The 22189-nt window shown below is 40.1% G+C and overlaps 1 protein-coding gene across 3 annotated transcripts in view; it reads left to right on the top strand.

The window, feature by feature from the left end:
- Positions 1–22189, top strand: part of SH3RF1 (SH3 domain containing ring finger 1) — a 179540-nt gene that overhangs the window by 134473 nt on the left and 22878 nt on the right. For all 3 annotated transcript variants that reach the window (XM_027598818.2, XM_027598816.2, XM_027598819.2), the window contains exons 5-8: positions 4815–5117; positions 11117–11227; positions 18933–19069; positions 20267–20437. In XM_027598818.2, the coding sequence (XP_027454619.1) occupies positions 4815–5117; positions 11117–11227; positions 18933–19069; positions 20267–20437 (722 nt within the window). The remainder of the gene's footprint in view (positions 1–4814; positions 5118–11116; positions 11228–18932; positions 19070–20266; positions 20438–22189) is intronic.

Here is a 22189-nt window from a genome sequence, read left to right as displayed (position 1 = left end):
CATACACACATATTAAAGAATGGTTTATATAATATATGAAGAACAGTTATAGATCTATAAGAAAAATACTAGCAACCCAATAGAAAAGTGGCTAAAGTATGGTAATAAGCAAGTCCTAGAAAAAAAAAATAGATGTTTAATCTCATTAACACATAGAGAAATACAAATTAAAACAGTATAATATAGTTTGTTCCCTCTCCAACTAATATTTTTTAAATGATTGATAATACCTAATACTGTTAACGATGTGGGGAAACAGAGACTTTTTAATAGACTATTGGAGGTACACCTTCAATTTACACAATGTTACATGTTCAATATATTGCAGTAAAAAATACAACGTTGGGGGTGATGAAAATTAACACCTTTTTGGAGCACAATTCAGCAATATCCTTCAAAAGTGTTTTAAGCCTATACTTGGATCTAACAAGTTCACTTCTAGGAGTTCACCCTGCAGTTGTACCTGCACAAGCATGCCAAGATACATTAAATGAAGACATCTCTCTATAATGAAATACCATGCTATCAATCTGTCTATTGATACAGAAAGATGTTCATCAGATATTGTTATAGAAGAGAGGAGTATGTACTACTTGGTTTCATTTGTGTTAAAAATTAATAAAATAGATGCACATTAAACTGTCTACATAGAAAATATATGGAAGGATATGTTCTAAACTGTTCAGCTTGGATACATCTGGGAGATGAGTTGAGGGGAGACAGCTGTGGGAAACTGGCTGAGGCTTTTCACTTTTTTACTTCATATTATTCTGTACTATTTCCTTTGTAGAAATAATGAACATACGTTACTTTTATACCATGTTTTTAAAAGTTTCTTTGCCTTTCTTAAAAAACCTATTACGTTCAAGGGACAGCTTAGTGGATTGTGAATTAGAATAGGCTCCTTCCTCAGACCTACTGTTTATATTCTCTGGTGCTAAAAAACTGGACTGATTCATCTCTAAAACTTCCTATCAAATAGTGACTATTGAACTAAGTTTTCATTAAAAATTTTTTTCTCTTTAAAAAATGTAAGTTCCATCTCTTAAAAAGGTCATATTCTCCTTAGCAAAGAACATGGCTATGCACACACACGAATTATTTTGATATTTCTTCAGCTGCCTCGTTGTTATTATTTTTATTATCAATATTTTGTCAGTATTTCCTTTCTCATACTTGTTTATACTTCTGATAATACTCCATCTAAATTTTAGAGTTTCCCAAAAATGGATATTATGGTTTTAAGAGATTAACAAATCCCATTTGTCCCTGCTTGAGCTCCAGTGTACTGAATTTTACCTTGTAGGTAACCTAGGTCTCATCAGATATTCCTTACCAAGTGCTTGGAAGAAGGTATATTAGGATACAAATTTATTTTGTAGGTGATAAGTGCACTTCTAAACTTAAAGGTCATGGTTAGATAAATGTCACAGAAAGCCTACACTAGTGAGCTCAAACAAACATTTTATAAATGAATGTTATCAAAATTCCATTAAAAGCCGTCAGATCCTTGCTTTCCTGTTGTTACTGAAGGTTAAGTTACACTTCAATAAAAGTCTCTTTAAGTTTCTGCCCAATTTACTTAATGCCTCTACCAAATAGTCTTGACTTTGTGATTTTCTTTGGGACTTATAAAGGCAGCACATAGCATTTTTTAGTACTAACCTCTGCTGCTTCAGAAGTCCAAAGTAATTTTAAATGATGGCAGCATTCTGCTAACAAATATGACTGCCCGTGTGTAAAAATGAAATGTGGGAAAAATATAATAGGTGGTTTAGAGGAATAGAAATGAAAGATGTGAAATAGAAAAGTGAATTATATCTGTTTAAAGTGAGGTAATGCATTACACATGTGGAGAGCTAAAAGAGACAAAAAAGATCATTGGCTCCAGCTTCCTCATTTTATGGATGAGGACCAGAACTGTTGTCTTTGGTCTGCAATTCACTGGTTCCCACCATACCATGATGTGTCTACCTGTATGCACATACTTCTGCATGTAGATTTATTTTTCTAAACATGCCAACTGTGTGGCCCAGCAGTTCAGCAGTTGCACTCCTAGGCATATATCCAGTATCCAGATGAGTGCTTATGTCCACCAAAAAACACAAGATTATTCATGGCAGCATTGTTTTTGTTTTTTTTTTAAGATTTTTATCATTATTATTAATTAGAGCACAAGCAAGGGGAGGGGCAGAGGGAGAGGGAGAAGCAGACTCTCCTCTGACCAGGGAGCCCAATGTGGGGCTCAGTCCCAGGACCCTGGCATCATGACCTGAGCTGAAGGCAGACGCTTAACCGACTGAGCCACCTAGGCACCCCCTCCTTTTTTTTTTAAAGATCTTATTATTTATTTTTTTGAGAGCAAGCGAGAGAGATCACAGAAGGAGAGGGAGAACTAGACTCGCCACTGAGTGGAGAGCCCGATGCTAGCACCTAGCACCTTATCCAGCATGTAACATGTGATCAATGTGTATTTATTTTAATGGAAAATATGTGATACAGAAAAAGATATCAGGGAAGCACCCAGTATTTTTATAATGAGAAAAACAGGAAATATAGGGAAAAATACTTTATTTCTTATGTTTATTCCAGAGCACAGCATACAGAAACCTAAAATTTTAATACAATATTAATATAACCGACACTTGGCTATATAAGAACAGGACTAGACTATAGTAATGTTTCAGACTGTTTCAAAGCAGACATGACTAATGGAACCTATGATTTGATCCCGGGATTAATTTAACTAAGATACCAAGTAGATGTGATAGTTTCTTCCGTTCCTATTTTTGGCCTTAATGAGGAGGAAGTCTTCTCAGCTCCTTCCCTATTTCTTTTTTTTTTTTTTAAGATTTTATTTATTTATTTGAGAGAAAGAGAGAGAGAGAGAGCACATGGGAGAGGGGAGGGTCAGAGGGAGAAGCAGACTCCCTGCTGAGCAGGGAGCCTGATGCGGGACTCGATCCGGGGACTCCAGGATCATGACCTGAGCCGAAGGCAGTCGCTCAACCGACTGAGCCACCCAGGCGCCCACCTTCCCTATTTCTTACTCAACATGAGGTCTCAGTTAACTGGTCAGATTCCAGCGTATAGGTTAAGTCATGCTTTGAGGACTTGTGCCTTGGGATTCTGACTCCTTTTCTTCTGGCATTGCTGAAGTTTGGGCCACTCTCACTGTAATAATAAAACATTATATTTCTTCCTTTGGGCATCTGGTTTTCTTGGGGACTACCAGAGGGTGAGATGGCTAGACCAAGGTAGGATTTGTAAATTCTGGGTCTCTTGGTCGAATGCCATTCTAATATTATAATAAGGCCACCCTTTAATATTAGTACCTCATTTCTTCATTCCTAAACACATAACACAGGTTCCTTACAATCCTCTTTCTCCTGCCATTGATACTTCAGGCATTAATAGGTGTTAATGGTGGCATGACCGCCTATTATTCTTGAAAGTTTATCACGTGGAAAAAAAATCCTTGAAGTCTGAAGGAGATGCATGCTCATGTTTGAAAAAGAGGTATCCTAGTAATTGTAGATCAGACAGGCCAGATGAATTCAAGTCCCTGGGGATCCACAGGAACAAATTGTTAATCAATTTGCAATCATCCATAGAAGCCCTGGCTACTGAGCTGCAATTAGTACAGCTCTGTGAGCGCCAGTTGGGCCCGAGCAAGTTCACTTTGTTAAATATTGACTGACAGGATTTCCATTCTTCCAGTAGGACGTTCTCATCCACAGGGTGAGGAGACATGGTCCTAACCATTTAGGTGGGCGGAAAATAGCATTTGGCGATGGTATTTTATCTAAGGGCACTTGTGAGGTGCTGACCATGCAAAACTGAGATGAGAAAATCCCTATTATCCTTAATACTTACCTACATTACCTTTTTAAGAAGTCTATCATTTTCATCTTAATTTTTTTATAAGACGTTAAACTAACTGCTCAATGATTTCCTATTTTACTGTAATATCTAGGTAAGTTCTGTACAGCTTGTTATTGCAGCTTTCTGGAAACATTTTATTATACTTCAGGGAAAACAAATTTTGTGTTCCTTCCTTTCTTGCTGGTGTTACCAGCCTGGTGCGCAGCTTTTGATGCCTTGGACCCTTTATAGTCAGAAAACTTTTCAAATAGACAAGTTGGCTTGCCAGTAGAACTTGGATTTCATGTTTTACCCCCTTATGATTTTAAACTGTCAGCGCTATGAAAAGAACTGATGCAATGACATGACAGATTATCAAGAATGTCTACCAGCTTTTTTGTGAACTTCTCCCAAAATTCACTGAAGCAGGAGGTTAATTTATGTGGCAGTGCATGAGTTAACATATAATGGTTTCATTCTTTGTTGTCTTGCCCATTTTTACCAAACCCAAAAGTTGCCCCTTCAGTGTTCACTTGTGCTCTGAGCAAATACCCGGCCATTATCAGGCAACAGAGTATTCAGTCAGACAAATGCACCCTTTTAATTGTTGTTCTTTAGATTTCATCAGTGAGCTGAAACGAATCTTCATTTGTTACAACTGGCAAATTTTAAAATTAGATATTCTGAAAATTCTTGGGGAAATTTTTTTTTTTTTTACTGTGTTGGTCTTGAATTAGAATGGTTTATTCTTGATTTAACATCTCTTGGTGACAAATATAATGAAATCCCAGTATTGAGAGAAAAGACATCTCACGTGAAGAAAAGGTATACTTGCACATGCAAACTCTAAAGTGGTGATGTTCAGTTTTAGATAAAAGCTGTTTGAAAATAAATCTCAGTGCATCCTTGAGAATTTTGTAACCATCTTATGTCGATTTCTTGGTTTGCAGTTTAACTCGGCTGCTAAGCAGCTGATAGAATGGGATAAGCCTCCTGTGCCAGGAGTTGATGCTGGAGAATGTACCTCGGCAGCAGCCCAGAGCAGCAATGCCCCAAAGCACTCCGACACCAAGAAGAACACCAAAAAGCGGCACTCCTTCACATCTCTCACTATGGCCAGCAAATCCTCCCAGGCATCCCAGAACCGCCACTCCATGGAGATCAGTCCTCCCGTCCTCATCAGCTCCAGTAACCCCACGGCTGCTGCACGCATTAGCGAGCTGTCTGGGCTTTCCTGCAGTGCCCCTTCTCAGGTAAATCATATAGAGGTGTGACAAGAGCTCGGGCACAAAGTGATCTACCCACAAACATGTTTGTTCACTAGCTGAAAAATACAGTTTATTTTTCCTTCAGAAGAGAATAGCTTTCCTAAAAAAAAAAGGGGGGGGAATAGTAGCTTTCCTGGGAAGTAAAGCCTTTCTTCATTCTGTAGGTAGAAAAATGGAGAAGAGGAAACTAACCCGAAACTACTCAGTCATTTTCAAAGGAAGGATCGGAAATGACAAAATGGTTTAGATAATGCTTAGTTTCAAGCAACTGCTCAGTGTTACAGAACCTTGTCACAAGGCTGCTTTGGGAGATCTTGCCAACTAAAATTTTATCTTCATCCAAACTGAAGATGCTATGGTTGAAACTCATAGTTGACAGTTGCCTGCATCTGTGTGACTTACCCTGATATTTAGGCTTCCCAGTAAGAGGTATAGAGGAAAAAAAGAGAGGACGTGAAGAAACATTTAATTTAAATTAGAATGGACTCTGAGAAACAAACTGAGGGTTCTAGAGGGGTGAGGGGATGGGTTGGCTCGGTGATGTGTATTTAGGAGGGCACGTATTGAATGGAGCAGTGGGTGTTATACGCAAACAATGAATCATGGATCACCACATCAAAAACTAATGATGTACTGTATGGTGAGTAACATAACATAATAAAATAAAAAAATAAAAACCTCATTAGTTCATCAAGGCTTTGGACTATCTTAAGAAATAGCTGCACATTATTCTTGTGTTAATGATTGGAAACATGCATTCAGTCAGCAGGCATTTATTGGGTGCCTTATTGTTAGACCCTTCTAGGCACCATGTATACTGTGATAATGAGCTATAGGACTTCCCTATGTTAGGCCTCAATTCTGGACTGCAGAATGAGCTCACTAAAGTGGCTCTGCCTTAGTCACAGGGCTGCTGTAATTATCCAATTAGATGATGACTATATTTTTCCTCAAACCAAAGGTCAGAGAGCCCGGTCCAAAATAGCCTGTCATAGTGGGAGAAATTTCTTTCAGGTGTCATATGTAGTTTTTAAAATTCATGTAGATTTTACATTCTACTTTATAATATAGATGTAGTTTAAAAAAAAATCAATTATTTTCCTTTAAAAATCAATTATTTTCCTTTATAATATAGATGTAGTTTAAAAAAAAATCAATTATTTTCCTTTAAAGAACAGTCCTGGTTCTCAGAAGGTTTACAGTTAATGAAAGTGCCTGTTTTGGACCACAGAATAAAAATTTACAACACAGTTTTTGGTATTCCTTGCCAATGTTATTAAAAGTTATTTTCTCTCAGCCTCATTTATTTGATCCCGCTCCCTTAGATCATCTGGCATGTTGTGAGGTAAATGCATTCATTTTCTGAACAGGATTGTGGTTGGTTGGTGTTTTATAGGTGGTGGGGAAATGAAGCTTTTGGTCTTATGAGGGAACTAGGCTACACAGACATACCCCACTGGAACATAAGTGTGATGGGGGAAAGGTCTTTGTTTTGTTCACCAGTATATCCCAAATGTCAGACATACAATAAACACTCAGTAAATATTTATTGAATGAATGAATCTCTTGAAAAATGGGTAAAGAGGAGAACTGTTACTTTACATGTAACTAATTATTCCTATGTGAAAAATAGACATGGATTATAGATTGCAGTAAGAAGTACCAAGTGAGGTTACTCTGGAAAGGCTCAAAAGATTTTTGAATAAGGTTCTGACAGAGGTGGCTAGTAATGATGGCCATTCACTATGAGAAAATTGAATCATTTGACTGAGTTTTTTATTTTGTGACCTAGCAACATTTGCACAATGATGTTTTGTTAAAATGTAAGTTTCTGGTAAGAACAGTGGCAACTCAGAATAGGAATAGCTTTAAAAGAATAAACGGTAATCTTTTGGCATTAGAGAAAATTAAAAGAGAAAGGAGGATAAACCTAGCATTTATATCTTTTGTAGAGAACTCAGCCGTCAGGTGTGAGCATGTCTGATGCTGCCACACCAGAGCTGGCAATGAAGACTATAAAAGTAGAGCTATTTTTGTTTTGGTTGGAGTAGCTTAGGAAACAAGGCTCTTTCTGTGTTCCATTAAAACAGTTTCCCCTTCAACCATTCCACCCCTCCTCCCATATTCTGATACATTCTGTTTTAGGTGGGAATGTGTTGCCTCAGGGAGAAGTTATTTCAAGAAGCCGATGGGAGATGTTTCAAGTGCTGCCTGGCTTCCCCAGCCCAGGTTTACAGAAAATACTTGTCTAGTGCACTGTGTACATTGGAGGGAACCACAGTCCATAATAAAGCAATGATTGTGTGTTAACATAGGTGACAGGCAAACATTCTGTTAACCATGGAGATCCGTGTATATGGAAAGATGGCTCATGTGAGACTTTAAAATAGGACTGTCCTTTTCTTTGACTCCTCTTGCTCTGGCCCGTTTTTTTGTTTTTTTTTTTCTTCCCTTCCCTTCCCTTCCCTTCCCTTCCCCTTTCCCTTCCCTTCCCTTTCCCCTTCCCTTCCCTTTCCCCTTCCCTTCCCTTTTCCCTTTCCCTTCCCTTTCCCTTCCCTTTCCCTTCCCTTCCCTTCCCTTCCCTTTTCCCTTCCCTTCCCTCTTCCCTTCCCTTCCCTCTTCCCTTCCCTTCCCTTTCCCCTTCCCTTCCCTTTCCCCTTCCCTTCCCTTTCCCCTTCCCTTCCCTTTTCCCTTTCCCTTCCCTTTCCCTTCCCTTTCCCTTCCCTTCCCTTCCCTTCCCTTTTCCCTTCCCTTCCCTTCCTTCCCTTCCCTCTTCCCTTCCCTTCCCTTTTCCCTTCCCTTCCCTTTTCCCTTCCCTTCCCTCTTCCCTTCCCTTCCCTCTTCCCTTCCCTTCCCTTTTCCCTTCCCTTCCCTTTCCCCTTCCCTTCCCTTTCCCCTTCCCTTCCCTTTCCCCTTCCCTTCCCTTCCCTTTTCCCTTCCCTTCCCTTCCCTTCCCTTCCCTCTTCCCTTCCCTTCCCTTTTCCCTTCCCTTCCCTTTTCCCTTCCCTTCCCTTCCCTTCCCTTCCCTCTTCCCTTCCCTTCCCTTTTCCCTTCCCTTCCCTTTTCCCTTCCCTTCCCTTCCCTCTTCCCTTCCCTTCCCTTTTCCCTTCCCTTCCCTTTTCCCTTCCCTTCCCTTTTCCCCTCCCTTCCCTTTCCCCTTCCCTTCCCTTCCCTTCCCCCTTTCCCTTCCCTTTCCCTTCCCTTCCCTTCCCTTCCCTTTTCCCTTCCCTTCCCTTTCCCTTTCCCTTTCCCTTTCCCTTTTCCTTTCCCTTTCCTTCCTTCCTTCCTCAATGCTGAGAAAAAGGATGTTTTATTATCTTGACTTGGCCCATTTTCTCTCTTGCTTTTCCTTAATTAGGTTTGGTTCCACTTAGAAAATCTGCAGTAAGGAGCCCAAAGAAGTGTTTTCATTTTTCTCTCACCTGACTGGAATCTACATATAGGCAGTCAGTGCTGGTGTGATGGCGCCTTTCAGCTCACCTTTCCGTCATATGGGTAGAACCTTATCCTTATGTTTCTATATAGAATTTACAGATCTCTCCAGGACATCCAAACTCTAGGCAACAGGATGGGGAAATGGACAGAAGAAAGGAGCAAGGGGCTTGCTTGCTATTATATTTGGTGACTATTGAGTAAAGGCTGAACTTTCAGATACATAAATTGGAAGATTATTTATAGACTGTGCTGTCCAGGTGAGTCACCGAAACAAATATGCACAGATGTCTGTGACTGACATCTGTAAAAGCATATGATGCTATAAGTAAGACATTTTGTTTCCTCCTCCGGCCTCTGCCAGCTGGAGGAATGCTTCAAAATATTCAGTGTTTTTGTGGCATTTTTGTATCGCCAATGGCTTCAGGGGAGCCAGAGGTGCGCCCACTCACTTCCATTTGCTTTCCCCACCTCTTTCCCTCTCCACAGAGCCCTTTCTCGTGGGGGAGCCCAAACTGATTTGCCGTTCCATGAGGAATAGAGAACAGTAGAAAGTCAGTTTTTCCCAATTCAGGGCATTTATTCTGGGCATGCTCACTCTCAGCCAGTTTACTTTTGCTGCTGCTTCTGCTTAGTCATTCTTGGGTGACTTTGATCTCTTCCTTTACTCCAGGGTTAGGAGTGGCCCTGTGTTGTCTGGTGCCTGCAGGAGTCTCAGTGTTCACTGTTTCGTTCCCATGTCTGTGATGGCGGACACCTTGGAGGGCCTCTGGTCCAACTCCCAAGACAATAAACTCATTAGCAGTTAACTATCTGACTCCCAGCCTGTGGCTTTTAGAGAAACATCAGTCAGTCATGAGATCTTTCTTAGATATTTGTAGGGTCAGGCCCAGGAAGCTGTATTTTGGTGTTTTTTTCTACCCCAAAGGTTCTATGATAATGACGTGTACTTTGAAGTGAGCTTCATTGTATCTTCTCAGAAAGACTCCATCTTTTATGTGGTGCCAACTTACAAATGGCCTTGGGGTATGTATTTAAACAGATTTATTGGTTAAAACAGCTATAGGCCATTGGATTTTATGCTAGGATGAAAAGTCAGTGTGCTTCCCATTAGAAATTGACTGGAAATAGACTTTGGTTCACAGGAGAGACAAAAAAAATGAGGGTTTGGGGAGAAACTCTTGTTAGGTCATCCCTTAGATCTGCTTAGTTTAAGCCTTTGGTTCAATCAATGTATGAGCTAACAGGTACAGATGTGATCTTAAAAGGATGTGGATTCCATGTATAACACAGATTTATTTGTGGAAATAAATTGTATGCTGTGCTGCTGATTATCCCTGGCCTTGGTAAGGCCTAAGCCAGCAGGGAAACTCAAAGTTTCCTTCAGGCTTCTGGGAACTAATCTCAGGAGCTTTTCTTTGTCTTGATAATCGTTTTCTTAACATAACGGGAATTGAGGGAACTATGTTTGGGATTAAGTTTTGTTTTGTTTGTTTGTTTTAAGAATTTTTTGTTTTTTTTTTGACAGAGAGGGAACACAAGCAGGGGGAGTAGGAGAGGGAGAAGCAGGCCTCCCACGGAGCAGGGAGCCTGATGCGGGACTCGATCCCAGGACCCCGGGATCATGACCTGAGCCTAAAGCAGACGCTTAATGACTGAGCCACCCAGGCGCCCTGGGATTAAGTTTTATTACAAAAGGCCTGGCATTGTTGGTGTATCATTGTTTCCTTGGGGGAACAAGGTACCAGCCAACCACATTCCTTTAATAATGAGGAAAAACATCCCAGTTGTGTGGGAACCTACACACCTACTTCTGCAGCATCAAGTAATGATGGCATTCTGTAGGTGGGCTTGACATTCAACATGAGTGAAATTGATCGAGTTACTGAACACAGACAATGAAATGACCTGAATAACTCAATTTCTTTCTAGTAAATTAATCTTGGATAGTATCAGGGATAAGACACCTTTGAAAACAGCTAATTTGGCTTTACATTGTTCCTTTAAAGGTTTTATAAATAATTACCTGCCCTAGGCATGTCTAGGTAGCTGCATTTTAATTATGCATCCCCACTGAAAAGTAGAAGTCATGAAAAATGATCCCGAGAATAACAAAATACCTTAAGCACTTCACATAGATTTACATATTGATAGGTGAGTATTCAGCCTCGACCTACCTTAACAGGATCTTCAGGGAAATTGCTAGTGGGCTAGTCAAGCATGAGACTAACCATCTGAAAGATCAGTTTGGTTCACAGTGGCATCCCAAGTGAAGCAGCATGTTATTGCAAAAGCCAACAGTGGTTGAATTCTGTATGAAAACCATTGGAGTGGCCAGTATCTGTCATGTGACTGCCCGTGTTGGATACAAATTAGGTCATCAGTAAATGTAGATTGTATAAACTCAAAGAGCTTCTACCTTCCCCAAATAATAGAAATGACAGATACATATATTTTTTAAATTGTGACTCGCCTCCCCAAGGTTTAGCCAGTACAACCTGTTGTATTAAATGGAGTTGTCTTTTAATTAACTTTTCTTTTCCTTTTGGCAGGTTCATATAAGTACCACCGGGTTAATTGTGACCCCACCCCCCAGCAGCCCAGTGACAACTGGCCCCTCGTTCACTTTCCCATCGGACGTTCCATACCCAGCTGCCCTTGGAGTGAGTACAGCTTCTCCATCTGTGTCCCTCTCTTGAGTATTTAGTCCCATTAATGTGGCACACTGCACCGCCAACACCTGCACTGTACGTTGACACTTGCTAGGCGGGGGTGGATCTCTTTCATCTGTTATCTCTGTTCATCTCACAGAAAAAATGAGAAAGTCTGTTGCCTACAGCCTGCATAATTTTTAATCAGTGGCCTGAAGCCATTAGAAGACTTCTCTAAAATACTTTTAATTTTCATTAACGTTCAGCCTGATTTCCCGAAGGCTTAACCGAACATTTCTTTTTCATTTCTTTTCAGTTTCTAGACTTCACTTATTTCTTACAAAGACACCTTTATAGAAATACTGAGGGAACCAGGATCCCGAAATGAGTCCCAGGATGAGTTGATTCCAAATCCCTCTGTTTATGACTCCCCTTTCGGTCCCTCGCCTTCCACTCTGATAGCTGCAGCTATGCTCCCTTGGAGTCCTCCCTCAGGTTGTGTTGACTTGCCTTCTGAAGATACCACATCCTACACAGTCTAACACGAATTGCTTTACAACGTCCTCATGGAAGAAATTAATAGGAGAAATTAGGGCAGCCAAGGGAGATAGATACAAAGAAGAACACTATGGAGAGAAAAAAGGGAAGAAGAAACAAGCAAATTTAACCTTACATAGCAGAAACACGATAGTTGAAATCCCTGTTTCCTGAAATTGCAGGCACATGAACTACAAGGAACCGGCAATTGTGAGACATCTCTCATCCAGGCCAGTGCCTTGCTTATGCTTTCAGACTGTTTCTTTCAGTGCTGAGTCGAATGAGAATAGAAAAGATAGATCCTTGCATCAGATCTCCCCAGTGGGCCCCCACCTTGTAAATTCCTCAACAGAGTCTCACCTAGCTGTGATGCTCTCAGGGAAACAGTGTGGCCCAGTGATGGGGACACAGACCTGAGCTGAAAGCCCAGCTCAGCCACTTACTTGTTTACATGACCATGAAAAGTTACTCAACCTCTTTAAGCTTCAGTATCCCTACCTATAAAACGAAACTAATACTATCTACTTTGGAGAATTCACACCATGGCTAGAATGTAGTAGGGATGACTATTCCTGATCTCGTTATTGGTCTCAATTGAGGACTGTTGCAAGGTGGGCCTGTGACACATGCCACTGGTTGGCTCTCAGAATGCCTCGGAGGGCCTGGTTCATTGGGTTACGGTTTCTCCGCTCTCTGTACCAGGAATAGTGAGGCTTCTAGGCAGCTGGTTTGTTTTTAGGTTGTGGATTTTATATATGTTGTAAAGATTATGTTTCCTTCTGCTAGAATGCTTAGAGCCAAATCTGTACCCCCCTCCAACTAGGACCCCACGACATATTAGCACATTAGTTAAGATGTTGGCTCCATCTAGTTTTATTGTTCTCATGTTCCTTTTGCCTCATTTTACTTTGGAACAAGGTGGGATATAAATAAATGTGGAGTTAGTACATAGCTTGACTGAGACCTTAGAAAACTTTTTATAGAGTCAAGCATGTTCTTGTATTTAAATGGAAGTTAATAATATTCTGGTTAGAGGTTAAAGTTGTATTTTTTTTTTTTTCCCCCAGAACGATTACACTTCCTTGATAGTACCACTGTTTGGTGCAGGAAAAGTTGTGTTGATTCTTCTGGGGAGAAGATAAAATTCAGTTAACTTTTATTGAAATGTGGTTTCCATGAGATTCTGTTAGCCCCGGGTGTTTTGACCAGAGCCAAGTTCCATAATTATCCTGCCCTCTCATCTCCAGAGAAGACTCTCTCCTTTCCTTCCTTCCCTTCCCACCCCAGTACATACACAACCCAGTTGATATTTCCATTTCCAGATGACTGCATGGAAAAATTCTAGCATAATTTCTTAAGGGAAAAAGGCTGCTTTTTCTGATCTTAGAAAAATTAATTAGTGGAAAAGACAGAGCTGGCTGAGTTTCAGCCCTTCTTGTGGGCTGAAAATTTTACAGTGTAGTAAATGGCCAGTTGCTCTTAGCTGGAGGCACACTCTAGGGCAAACCAATGAGACTGGTCACAAGAGAGCATGAATATACAAAAATTAATTTACATTCAACCATTTCATCCTAAGATTATATAAGAAAGCCTGCATGTTAAGCAAGAGGAAGGTTTATTAAACAGTATGTCTACTGTGCCAATTCCATTTAATGAAAAACTAATTATAAACAGACCTGTCATCCCAGGAGATGTCTAGATCTCAAAGTCCCTAGTAGGGACTGGCAGCAATGTTTTGGATTTAATATGTTAAGTTAAAGTGGGGGAAAAAAATCTCAGTAGCATGTACCCTCTGTATCTTGCATTAATCGTGGCAAATATTCCTATTTAAAATCTGAAATATTTTCAGAGAATTTCAGCACAATCACAGCGATAATATGCAGCTTGGTAGAGAGAAAACCATGCTTTTCGTGGTGTGGATTTATTAGGTAATAAATGCCAACACTAGAATAGGAAATGAAATCATTTCTAGTATTTTTATCATGAATTGAGACTTTCTAATCTTCTATGCATATTGTCCTATACATTTCACATGTAACAGTTAAAATGTTAGATCTCTAATATTAGGAGCAAAACTAGCATTATATCTATCTAATTCAAACATCAGGCTTTTAATAGTAGTGAGGTTTTTTTTTTTTCCAACTAATTTTGTGAAGGGAGGAAGGTGAGGATCTGTATTAGTCTTATATTTTCTGCACAAGGGCAGAAGAACTCTTAAATGAGTGATTAAGAATCCCCAGTCCCCTGTACCAGCTGAGAGGTGTTTAGCTGCGAGATGTGAGTTAGGCAGGTCAATAAAGACCAAATACAGCCTGTGGCCAGCTTATAGACCGATTGCATTCCAAAAATGCGTAATCCTAACTAAAAAAATTTTACACGTACACATATAGTGTGTCTGTGCGTGTATTTAGAGAAGCAAATTAAATGATGTCAGGTTCTCAGAATAGCCAACATGTAATTAGTCCATTGGAGCCCATGGTGGAAGGCTCAGCAGGACTCACTGCTATCGACAGGATCAGGGAAGGGCTCTGGAAGTCGGGGAATGGAACTGCCAACGTCAGTAGTTTGAGAGGTACAAGTTGAGCCCTTGGAATTGGTGGGAGTTCTTGAAAATCCGGATTAGAATATGGCCAGAACGTTCCCAGCAACAACAGAAAAGGACTCTAGCATCTCAGGAACCAAGGCCTCTTGATCCATATCATGTTGTCCTAAGAGAGGTAGAAGCACAGAAAGTTTTCTCATTTGTGAAAAGTTCACTGATCTGTTAACTTCTGTCTGCAAAGCTGGGTGACAGCAATACAAGATGAGTTAAACAGTGTTCTGAGTTCATAGTCTCATGAATCATAACAACAGCTTCTCTTTTATTGGGCTTCTGCTGTGCTTCAGAGTACTGGGAAAGACAGCTTTACCTAAACTATTTCTAATTATAACTCCACCTCACAGATTGGTATATTAAGGCATAGAGACCGTATGTAATTTATACAAAGCCAATTAATATCAGAGATATCTCTTCTTATGAATCAAATGTAGAACAAGAGATCTGTAATTTGTGAGGGAAATTCCATTCCTGGAGAGATTTTTTAAAAGTGCCAAATTCTTAATTACATCTTCCCCTTTAGACATCACCATCTAAGCATCTATTTCTAGTATTTTTTAAATATATTCTTTAATTTTATTTCCTTTTCTTCATAGCTGTACCCACAACTGACTGGCTTCATTCCATTGAGCATCCAATTGAGACTTAAGAGTTGGGACCTTCCATCTTTATCTTAATTTTATCGAATTCTGACACCTAAGGTTTTTTTTTTAATCACTAGTTTCAGTATTTCCACTTTTCTACTTCCTACTCATTGTCATAAAATAAAGCAAACTATTCACATAATTGCACAAACCCCTCTACACAGATGGTAATGCTGCTGAAATTTCTGACACTCCTGACTTGAGGGAGCATGACGACACAGCAGCTTGAACCGTTTCTCCATCAGCCTATATACATGTATCTGGGTCCAGTACCCAGAGAGGCTGTTTAGAGATGTTGATGTGTAGGGTTGAAAGTGGGTTGACTGGAAATCAGATGTTGAGGAAAAAAAAAAAAAAGATTCTGGCATTGGGGGATATTACATGGTATTTGCCCAAGGGACCCAGAAATGCCCAAAGTCTATCCTGCCAGTCACTTATCTACCCTGGGAAATAGAAATGGATGTGAGGGAAATACACACCTAAAGGACAATTGGAAAGAAAATGAATCCTTTATTGTCAGTTGAACTTGTGCCCCAAACTCCAAAGCACTTTACTGGTAAGGTGGCCTGCAGCCCATGGCCCGGGCTTAAAACCTAATGGATCTTGTCACCTCTCTTTAGCCAAATCCAGACCTAACCACTCTTTGGTCGCATGAAAGGGCAAAAAGAGGAGAGAGCACTGGAGTGGAGTGGTATCACACCCACACACTTCAACTTTTCACTCACAATGTGCACTAGCAAATGTGGCTTGTCTGGCTTAGAATCCAGCCCTTTCAGAGAGGACACTTTGCTGGTGTTCATTCTAACATAGGAGGGAAATCAAGGACTGCCCTAAGACACTGAGCCAAGATTGGAATCTATGTTTTTCTGACCCCAAAGCCCATGCTCCTTCTACAGTGTAAAGCTGATGCTGCTTTCGAGGTCAGTAGGGTCAGGGGAACAGAACCTGGACGTGGCAAAGTATGATCATTTCACATTGGCGGACCACTGTCCTGTTTTTAAGCTGAATGTTATTCAGAAATAGCAATTCTTGCCTCAGACCATTCCCACAGACTGTGAACAGAAGATCTGAATCTATAGAAACACAAGGAGAAAGTTCGTTTTTAATGAATATCAGAATAACATCCCATTTTCTACATTAGTATTTCTGTAGTCTGGCCCATAGTTCCAGACAACTTTACTTTGATAATACAGACCTGCTGCATTTCCATAAAATAAAACTACAAGTGCTGAGCGCTGCTTAAGCTATTAGTTTAGTTTGCAATGTCTAGTGAAAATGGCATTTAAGTGTGGGATTTGGTTCTGAACAATATTAAGCTAACAAAATATGGGCAAAATGTGATCTCTACTTCTTGCAGGCCCATAGATGTTTTGTGGTTCTTGTTGTTGCTGTTGTTTTTTTTTTTTTGCTGCTGGTGGAGAGTGTGTCTTGGCCTCTGGGGCCTGCTCTGGCCTGGACTACGAAATAATAAGCAGGTCTCCAGGTCAGCTCTGGGTGAATGAAAGGCTGTGGTTTGCTCTGTAGAGATTTCAGGTCTTGCAGGATAGCAAACTGCCTGAAGCACAACACGCAGTGGATTACCTTTTGAACTTCCACATCACCAGATTATTTCAGTTTAAGTTGTTTATAAAGCAACCCACAGTACTTCCTAGTCAGTCACAGCTCTGGACTCACCCGAGCCCTATCATTTTACCAACCCCACAGGGCTGAACAACATCTAGGAATCTGATTTTAATCAGACTTTCTCTCTTGGTCTTTGTGTGCTTATATACCGAGTACATGTGCACACACATATGCACATTTCCCCCAAAGATATGTAACCCAACATTGGGGGGGGAAAAATCTGCCCAATTTTATTAAGACTTTTTCAACCACAAAATAGAAATAACTGCATTTTCTCTCAAGCACAACCTTTGGGATCTTTCAGAATATCCTCCTCTAAGCCATATCTCCAATGACTTCTAACTTACTCTTTGTGAAAGGGATGTACATGAAACATTTGTTTACTGTATTTTTTAACTGTAAGAGCTGACCTTTTTACATTTTGTTAACAATATGACATGTTTTTATCAGGTCCGTAGATGTTTTTTTGCCTTTTTCTTCTTTGGGCTAATTTAATACAGCCTCTGTTCTAATAAAGTTAAGATATAACAGACAATTTTAAATTCCTTTCCTCTTGAAAATAGAATTCTACTCAGAGTGTAAAGTGGAGCTTTTTGGTTCTGGGCCTTAGGTACTATTTTAAGTAATTTCCAGGAGCAATTCTCGTTGGGCTCTTTGTTGAGCGTGTGCACTGGCCTTCCTCCTTCCCACAGCCACGCTCTTTGGAGATTGGGCTTCGGAAGATCTCAGTGGAAGCCCTTTGAGTGGTAATTTTACAGTGTCCATATATTACCCGGTGTACAGTATAGACGTTTTATCTTGCCCGACAAGCTACCAGTGTGTTCCTAGTACCAGTGAACTGCCCGGGTCATGTGTGCTGAGTGTTTTACCAGGATTATCTTTGTTTCTCTCTCCTTTGTCACTGGGAGGAGCCCAAATGGAGTGAATGCTTGACCTTCTCCTGGTCAAAGGTTTTGAAGACTCTAAGCCCCAGCGCATGCAGTTCCAAAGTTGTAGCAAATCTTAAGGCTGCCATATTTTGTATGGAGAGTGTGAGTAACGTTCATGCAGTTCTAACTCTTTGAACTGGCCTCTGCCTTGTCCAGGTTAGCACTCTGTAAGCAGCTCTGTGCCTCATTTATTTCTGCACTGAATGTTCCACAACACCTTCAGCTTCGGTATGGGAAAAATCCTTCTCTAAAGTCACTTCAGCAAAAAATTAAATATAATGTGTGAAACGGTTACAACATATGTCTAGAATTCCGAAATTTTTTTCTACTTAGTTTACTGTGTTTCTGGAACTATGTACATTAACAGGCAGATGAAGCAAATGTTGAGATGTGAATTTTTATTTCACGAAATAGAAACAAAGTGACTGTTACGAACTATATTTAGAGATCATTGGGTTTTTTGTATTTATACGCTGGTGTGTGAAAGCCATTTATGCTTTCCTAGGTGTATTCTTTAGTTTCCTTATTTCTCTTTTTATTCAGTTTTTACATTTAGTGGCTCAAAGATTTGGGGAGGGCGAGGTGGGGGTTCAGGCAAGTCTTTGTGTGCCTGTTTTCCCAGGAGTTTTCAGTATACAGACCCTACAGAATCATCTGGGGTTTATAGATCAGAAAGTAACAATTGCTCCATTGATTTTCAAAAGGCATGGAATCCTGTAGGCAGAACCCCATTAGGCTGTGCCTATAAAGGAACCAGCCGCTTTTCACTGGTGTACTTGTTAAAGATTACCAGCCTTGATAGTACTAAATTTCAAAAGCTGGCAAAGTTAAGAAAAGAATAAGCAAAAGTAGCAACAATAGCCCAGTGATTGTGGCTTGCTATTGTTTGGGCTTTTTGGAAACCAGGCATCAAGGGAAATTTTCTTCTGAAGGAATGGTTTGAGATACAGTGCAGCTGAATTGTTCTGTGTTGTGTTTAAGTTACAAGTTACAGAACAATCACAAATTAATTCCTAGCAAGCAGTGTGACATTATAGCTGCCTGCTTGAAAAGCATTGGGGTTCTAATCCAGGTCTATACTGAAAAATGTTATTAATCTTAAAATTACATGCTGCTGTTCCAGTTTTTTCTTTCCCTCTTCCCCAGTGTCATTACTTACCTGTTTGCTAAAAAAGTTGCCGTGGCTCTAAGATCTTAAAAGAGAATAAGGGACGAGTGTTTTTTTAAAAAGAGGCTTTCATACAAGGTAGCCTGCTGGTTCTGCTCCCTCTGGATTCCATTCAGGTCTTTTCCTATGGATTGCTGATTCCTCTTCCCTCCCACCTTCCATAAAAGATGTAAATAAATAAATCATTCATTCTTCTTCTCTCTCTCTGTCCTCATACCAGACGATGAATCCTCCTCTTCCACCACCCCCTTCACTGTCCTCCACACCTCCGGGCGCTGCTGCTGGAATGGGACCGAGGCCCACAGCGGGAACTGCTGACCAGATTGCACATTTACGGCCTCAGACTCGCCCCAGTGTGTAAGTGAGGGTGTCATTTATGACTGCTTTAAATTTCATTTCAGACTAAGCCCAAACAGCAGAGGTAGAGAAACACCTTTCTGATAGGAGCTGGTGACAGGCTTATGGCTCACCGAAGTGGTTTGTGTTCTGCAAACTTACACCCAGTCGTGCATATAATTAGGAAACTGCTGAAACAAAATGGGTCCAACACATGAGCTTGCTAGGCAGCCATTCTGCTGAGTGAAGGCCTTTTACAGTTTAAGGATACGTAGTGTTCGCTTCTTCATAATACTATGTGTACATGGAGCCATCTTTTTGTATAAGTCCTGTGTGAGCGTTTTGTCTCCAGTTTCATTCCTTGCATTAGGATAGTAAGGAACAGGAAGGTATTCCACACGAATCCGATCTAGAGGGAGTGTGCATGTGAAAAGCTGTAAGTCCTCAGCAATAAGTATCCAGAAAAGTCTCATTGTTTCATTGTCTTGTTCAACACTTACCAATGGCAGAATACAGCTAGATTTTTGTGGCTCCTACATTGTGTGATTTTATACGTGGAACACTTTAGAGCCCTGGTTAAAACAAACAAACCACTATTGGTTAGTGTTGCCTGCCTGGTTTCCATATGTTGGTGGTATAGTCACCTTGCATTGTGGGGTGGGGGGGTTGCACTCTCTATGATCTGGGCTTTTTTTCTTTTTGACTTTTTCAAATTCAGTATTTTTCCTGGCTGAGCATACAAAAGCAGGTGCAACCCAAGCCTCTAGGTTCAGCTTGTGTGTGGAAGGCAGCGCGTTGTGCCTCCCAGTGGGATTTTGTGCCATATGTCCTCATTCAGGGCTACTTCCCACATCTAACAAGTGCCATTTGAAGAGCTCAAGTTTCCCGGTGGGTCCCTAATCCCCAGCAGCAGGTTAGGCACTTTGGGAAGTTGCATAATTCTTTCACACCCCACAAATACCATTTGGTGGGATAGTCACCTTCACACTGGGGGGACCAGGTTGGCAGTTCTTAATCAGGAAGGCGTCTGTCTTTTAAATGTAGGCCACAAAACCTCTTTCAATGGAAAATTACCAATGCTGCTTAGAGGTTAGAGGATTATATTTTCTGTTTACATCTGTATGGAATATTTAAGACTTTGTACCAAGGAAGAGTTTTTGTGCATCCTGGGGTTTATCTGTTACTCAGCCTGAAATCACATACTCTTTTCTATTCTAGGTATGTTGCTATATATCCATACACTCCCCGGAAAGAGGATGAGCTGGAGCTGAGGAAAGGGGAGATGTTTTTAGTGTTTGAGCGTTGCCAGGACGGCTGGTTCAAAGGGACATCGATGCATACCAGCAAGATAGGGGTTTTCCCTGGCAATTATGTGGCACCAGTCACAAGGTATGGTTTTGAGTAAATGATTTACTAAGTTCTAAACAGAGAAGCTTTGTTCTTTTCCATGGTTTTCAGCCTATCCAAGATTCCTTCTCACACTATAATTGCCTGTTACATAGCCAAGATTTTAAAAATTCATACCTATACTTGCTGAAATCCCTTCTAACTCTAAAATTCTTAGCTTACTTTTCACATGAGTATATGTGAACTTGTATGTTTCTACCAATATATGTACTGGGTTTTAAGTTATTTGTTTGAAGTTATATGTCAGAAGATCCAACTATACCAATTTTCAACATTTTTCTGCTCAAAAATAAAAAATACCATATTTAGTATAAACAAAAGCTATATTATTAACATGTTTACATAACACTTACTATATGCCAGGCAGGCAGATTTCGAAATGCATATTACACATAATAACTCTTGAGTCCTTAAGCAACTTGTCAATGTAGTTGCTATTATTATCCCCACTTAATAGGTGAGAAAACAGGCACAGAGAGATTAAATAACTTGTCTGAGATCGAACAGTGAAGAAATGCTTAAACCTAGGTGTCTCGCTCTATATTTATTCCAGTAGCTTGGTGATTACCTTGGAATTCTGGCAGTTAATTTCTATAATATAGTCAGAAATAAAATTCCTTAAATATGACATTGATCCTTCATCCCTCTCAAAAAGGGTGATTTTGCTCCTCAAGGGAATCTGTCAATGTCTCAGCACAGTTTTGATTGTTACTCTGGAGGATGTGGGAGGACGTTGCTATTGGCATGTGGTGCCTAGAAGCCAAGGATGCTGCTAAGTGTCCTACAGTACACAGCACAACCTCCTACCAAAAGGAATTGTCTGACCCAAAATGTTCCTGAGGTTGAAAACCCTATTGTAGGATAATAGGAAATAAGAGCTTTAAGTTTACAAGATTTTCTTTCCTTTGTTTTTTCTCCCAAAATTTATTTAAAGATAGTCCACCTTCTTGTCACTGAGGAAGGTGTAGCCTTGGAAACTGAATGGAAAGACCTATAATGGCATTGAGGGAGCCCCAGTTTCTAGCTACTGGGCTTTTAATAAATGGTCCAGGTTTAGCTCTGTTAAATCATTCCTCGAACACCCTGATTTTAAATAAATGGCTTAATGAACTGACATGTTTGTCAGCTGTTGGTCTTGATTTATAGGTTGGCCAGCAGCCTAATCAAATGAAAATCACTATTGTTGCAGATGGTGACAGAATGTTAGCTTTAATTTGACTTGGAGATTTTTAATCAGTATAAACCTTCGTTTCTGTGTATGTTAAAATCTGCATTCAGGATCCAGAAGATGGCAGATAGACTTTCCCTGGTGAGAAAAAAAACAAAAAACCTCCACAACAACTGAGGGAAATAAAACAAACCAAACCACAACAAAGACTAAGTTAATGAAGGAAAGCATTTTCATAACCTTCAAAAACAAATTATTAATAAAGTCTCTGGAGAGATGCTTACTTACAATAAATTCTCTGTTATTTATCATAGTAAATAATGAGGATGTTTGAGTTAATGAAGTATTCTACTTAGTAGAAAGCTACTATATACAGAACTGTTTAAATGAATTTAGAATATAAAAAAAATACATGACACAAAACTACAGTAAACCTAATTTAATTTAATTCAACCTGTAAATGTTCCTTTAGAGCTGTCTGTATCTGGAGGAATGTAAAAGAACCTTTTCACACTGGGCCTGCTATCAAGGAACTTTTACTGAATCAGGAGTATTTACTAAAGAAT

Source organism: Zalophus californianus, chromosome 2, assembly GCF_009762305.2.
Source record: "Zalophus californianus isolate mZalCal1 chromosome 2, mZalCal1.pri.v2, whole genome shotgun sequence".
In the NCBI taxonomy this organism is placed as follows: Eukaryota; Metazoa; Chordata; class Mammalia; order Carnivora; family Otariidae; genus Zalophus; species Zalophus californianus.
The sequence above is the reverse complement of the archived record's forward strand: the minus strand, read 5'-3'. Positions and strand labels throughout refer to the sequence as shown.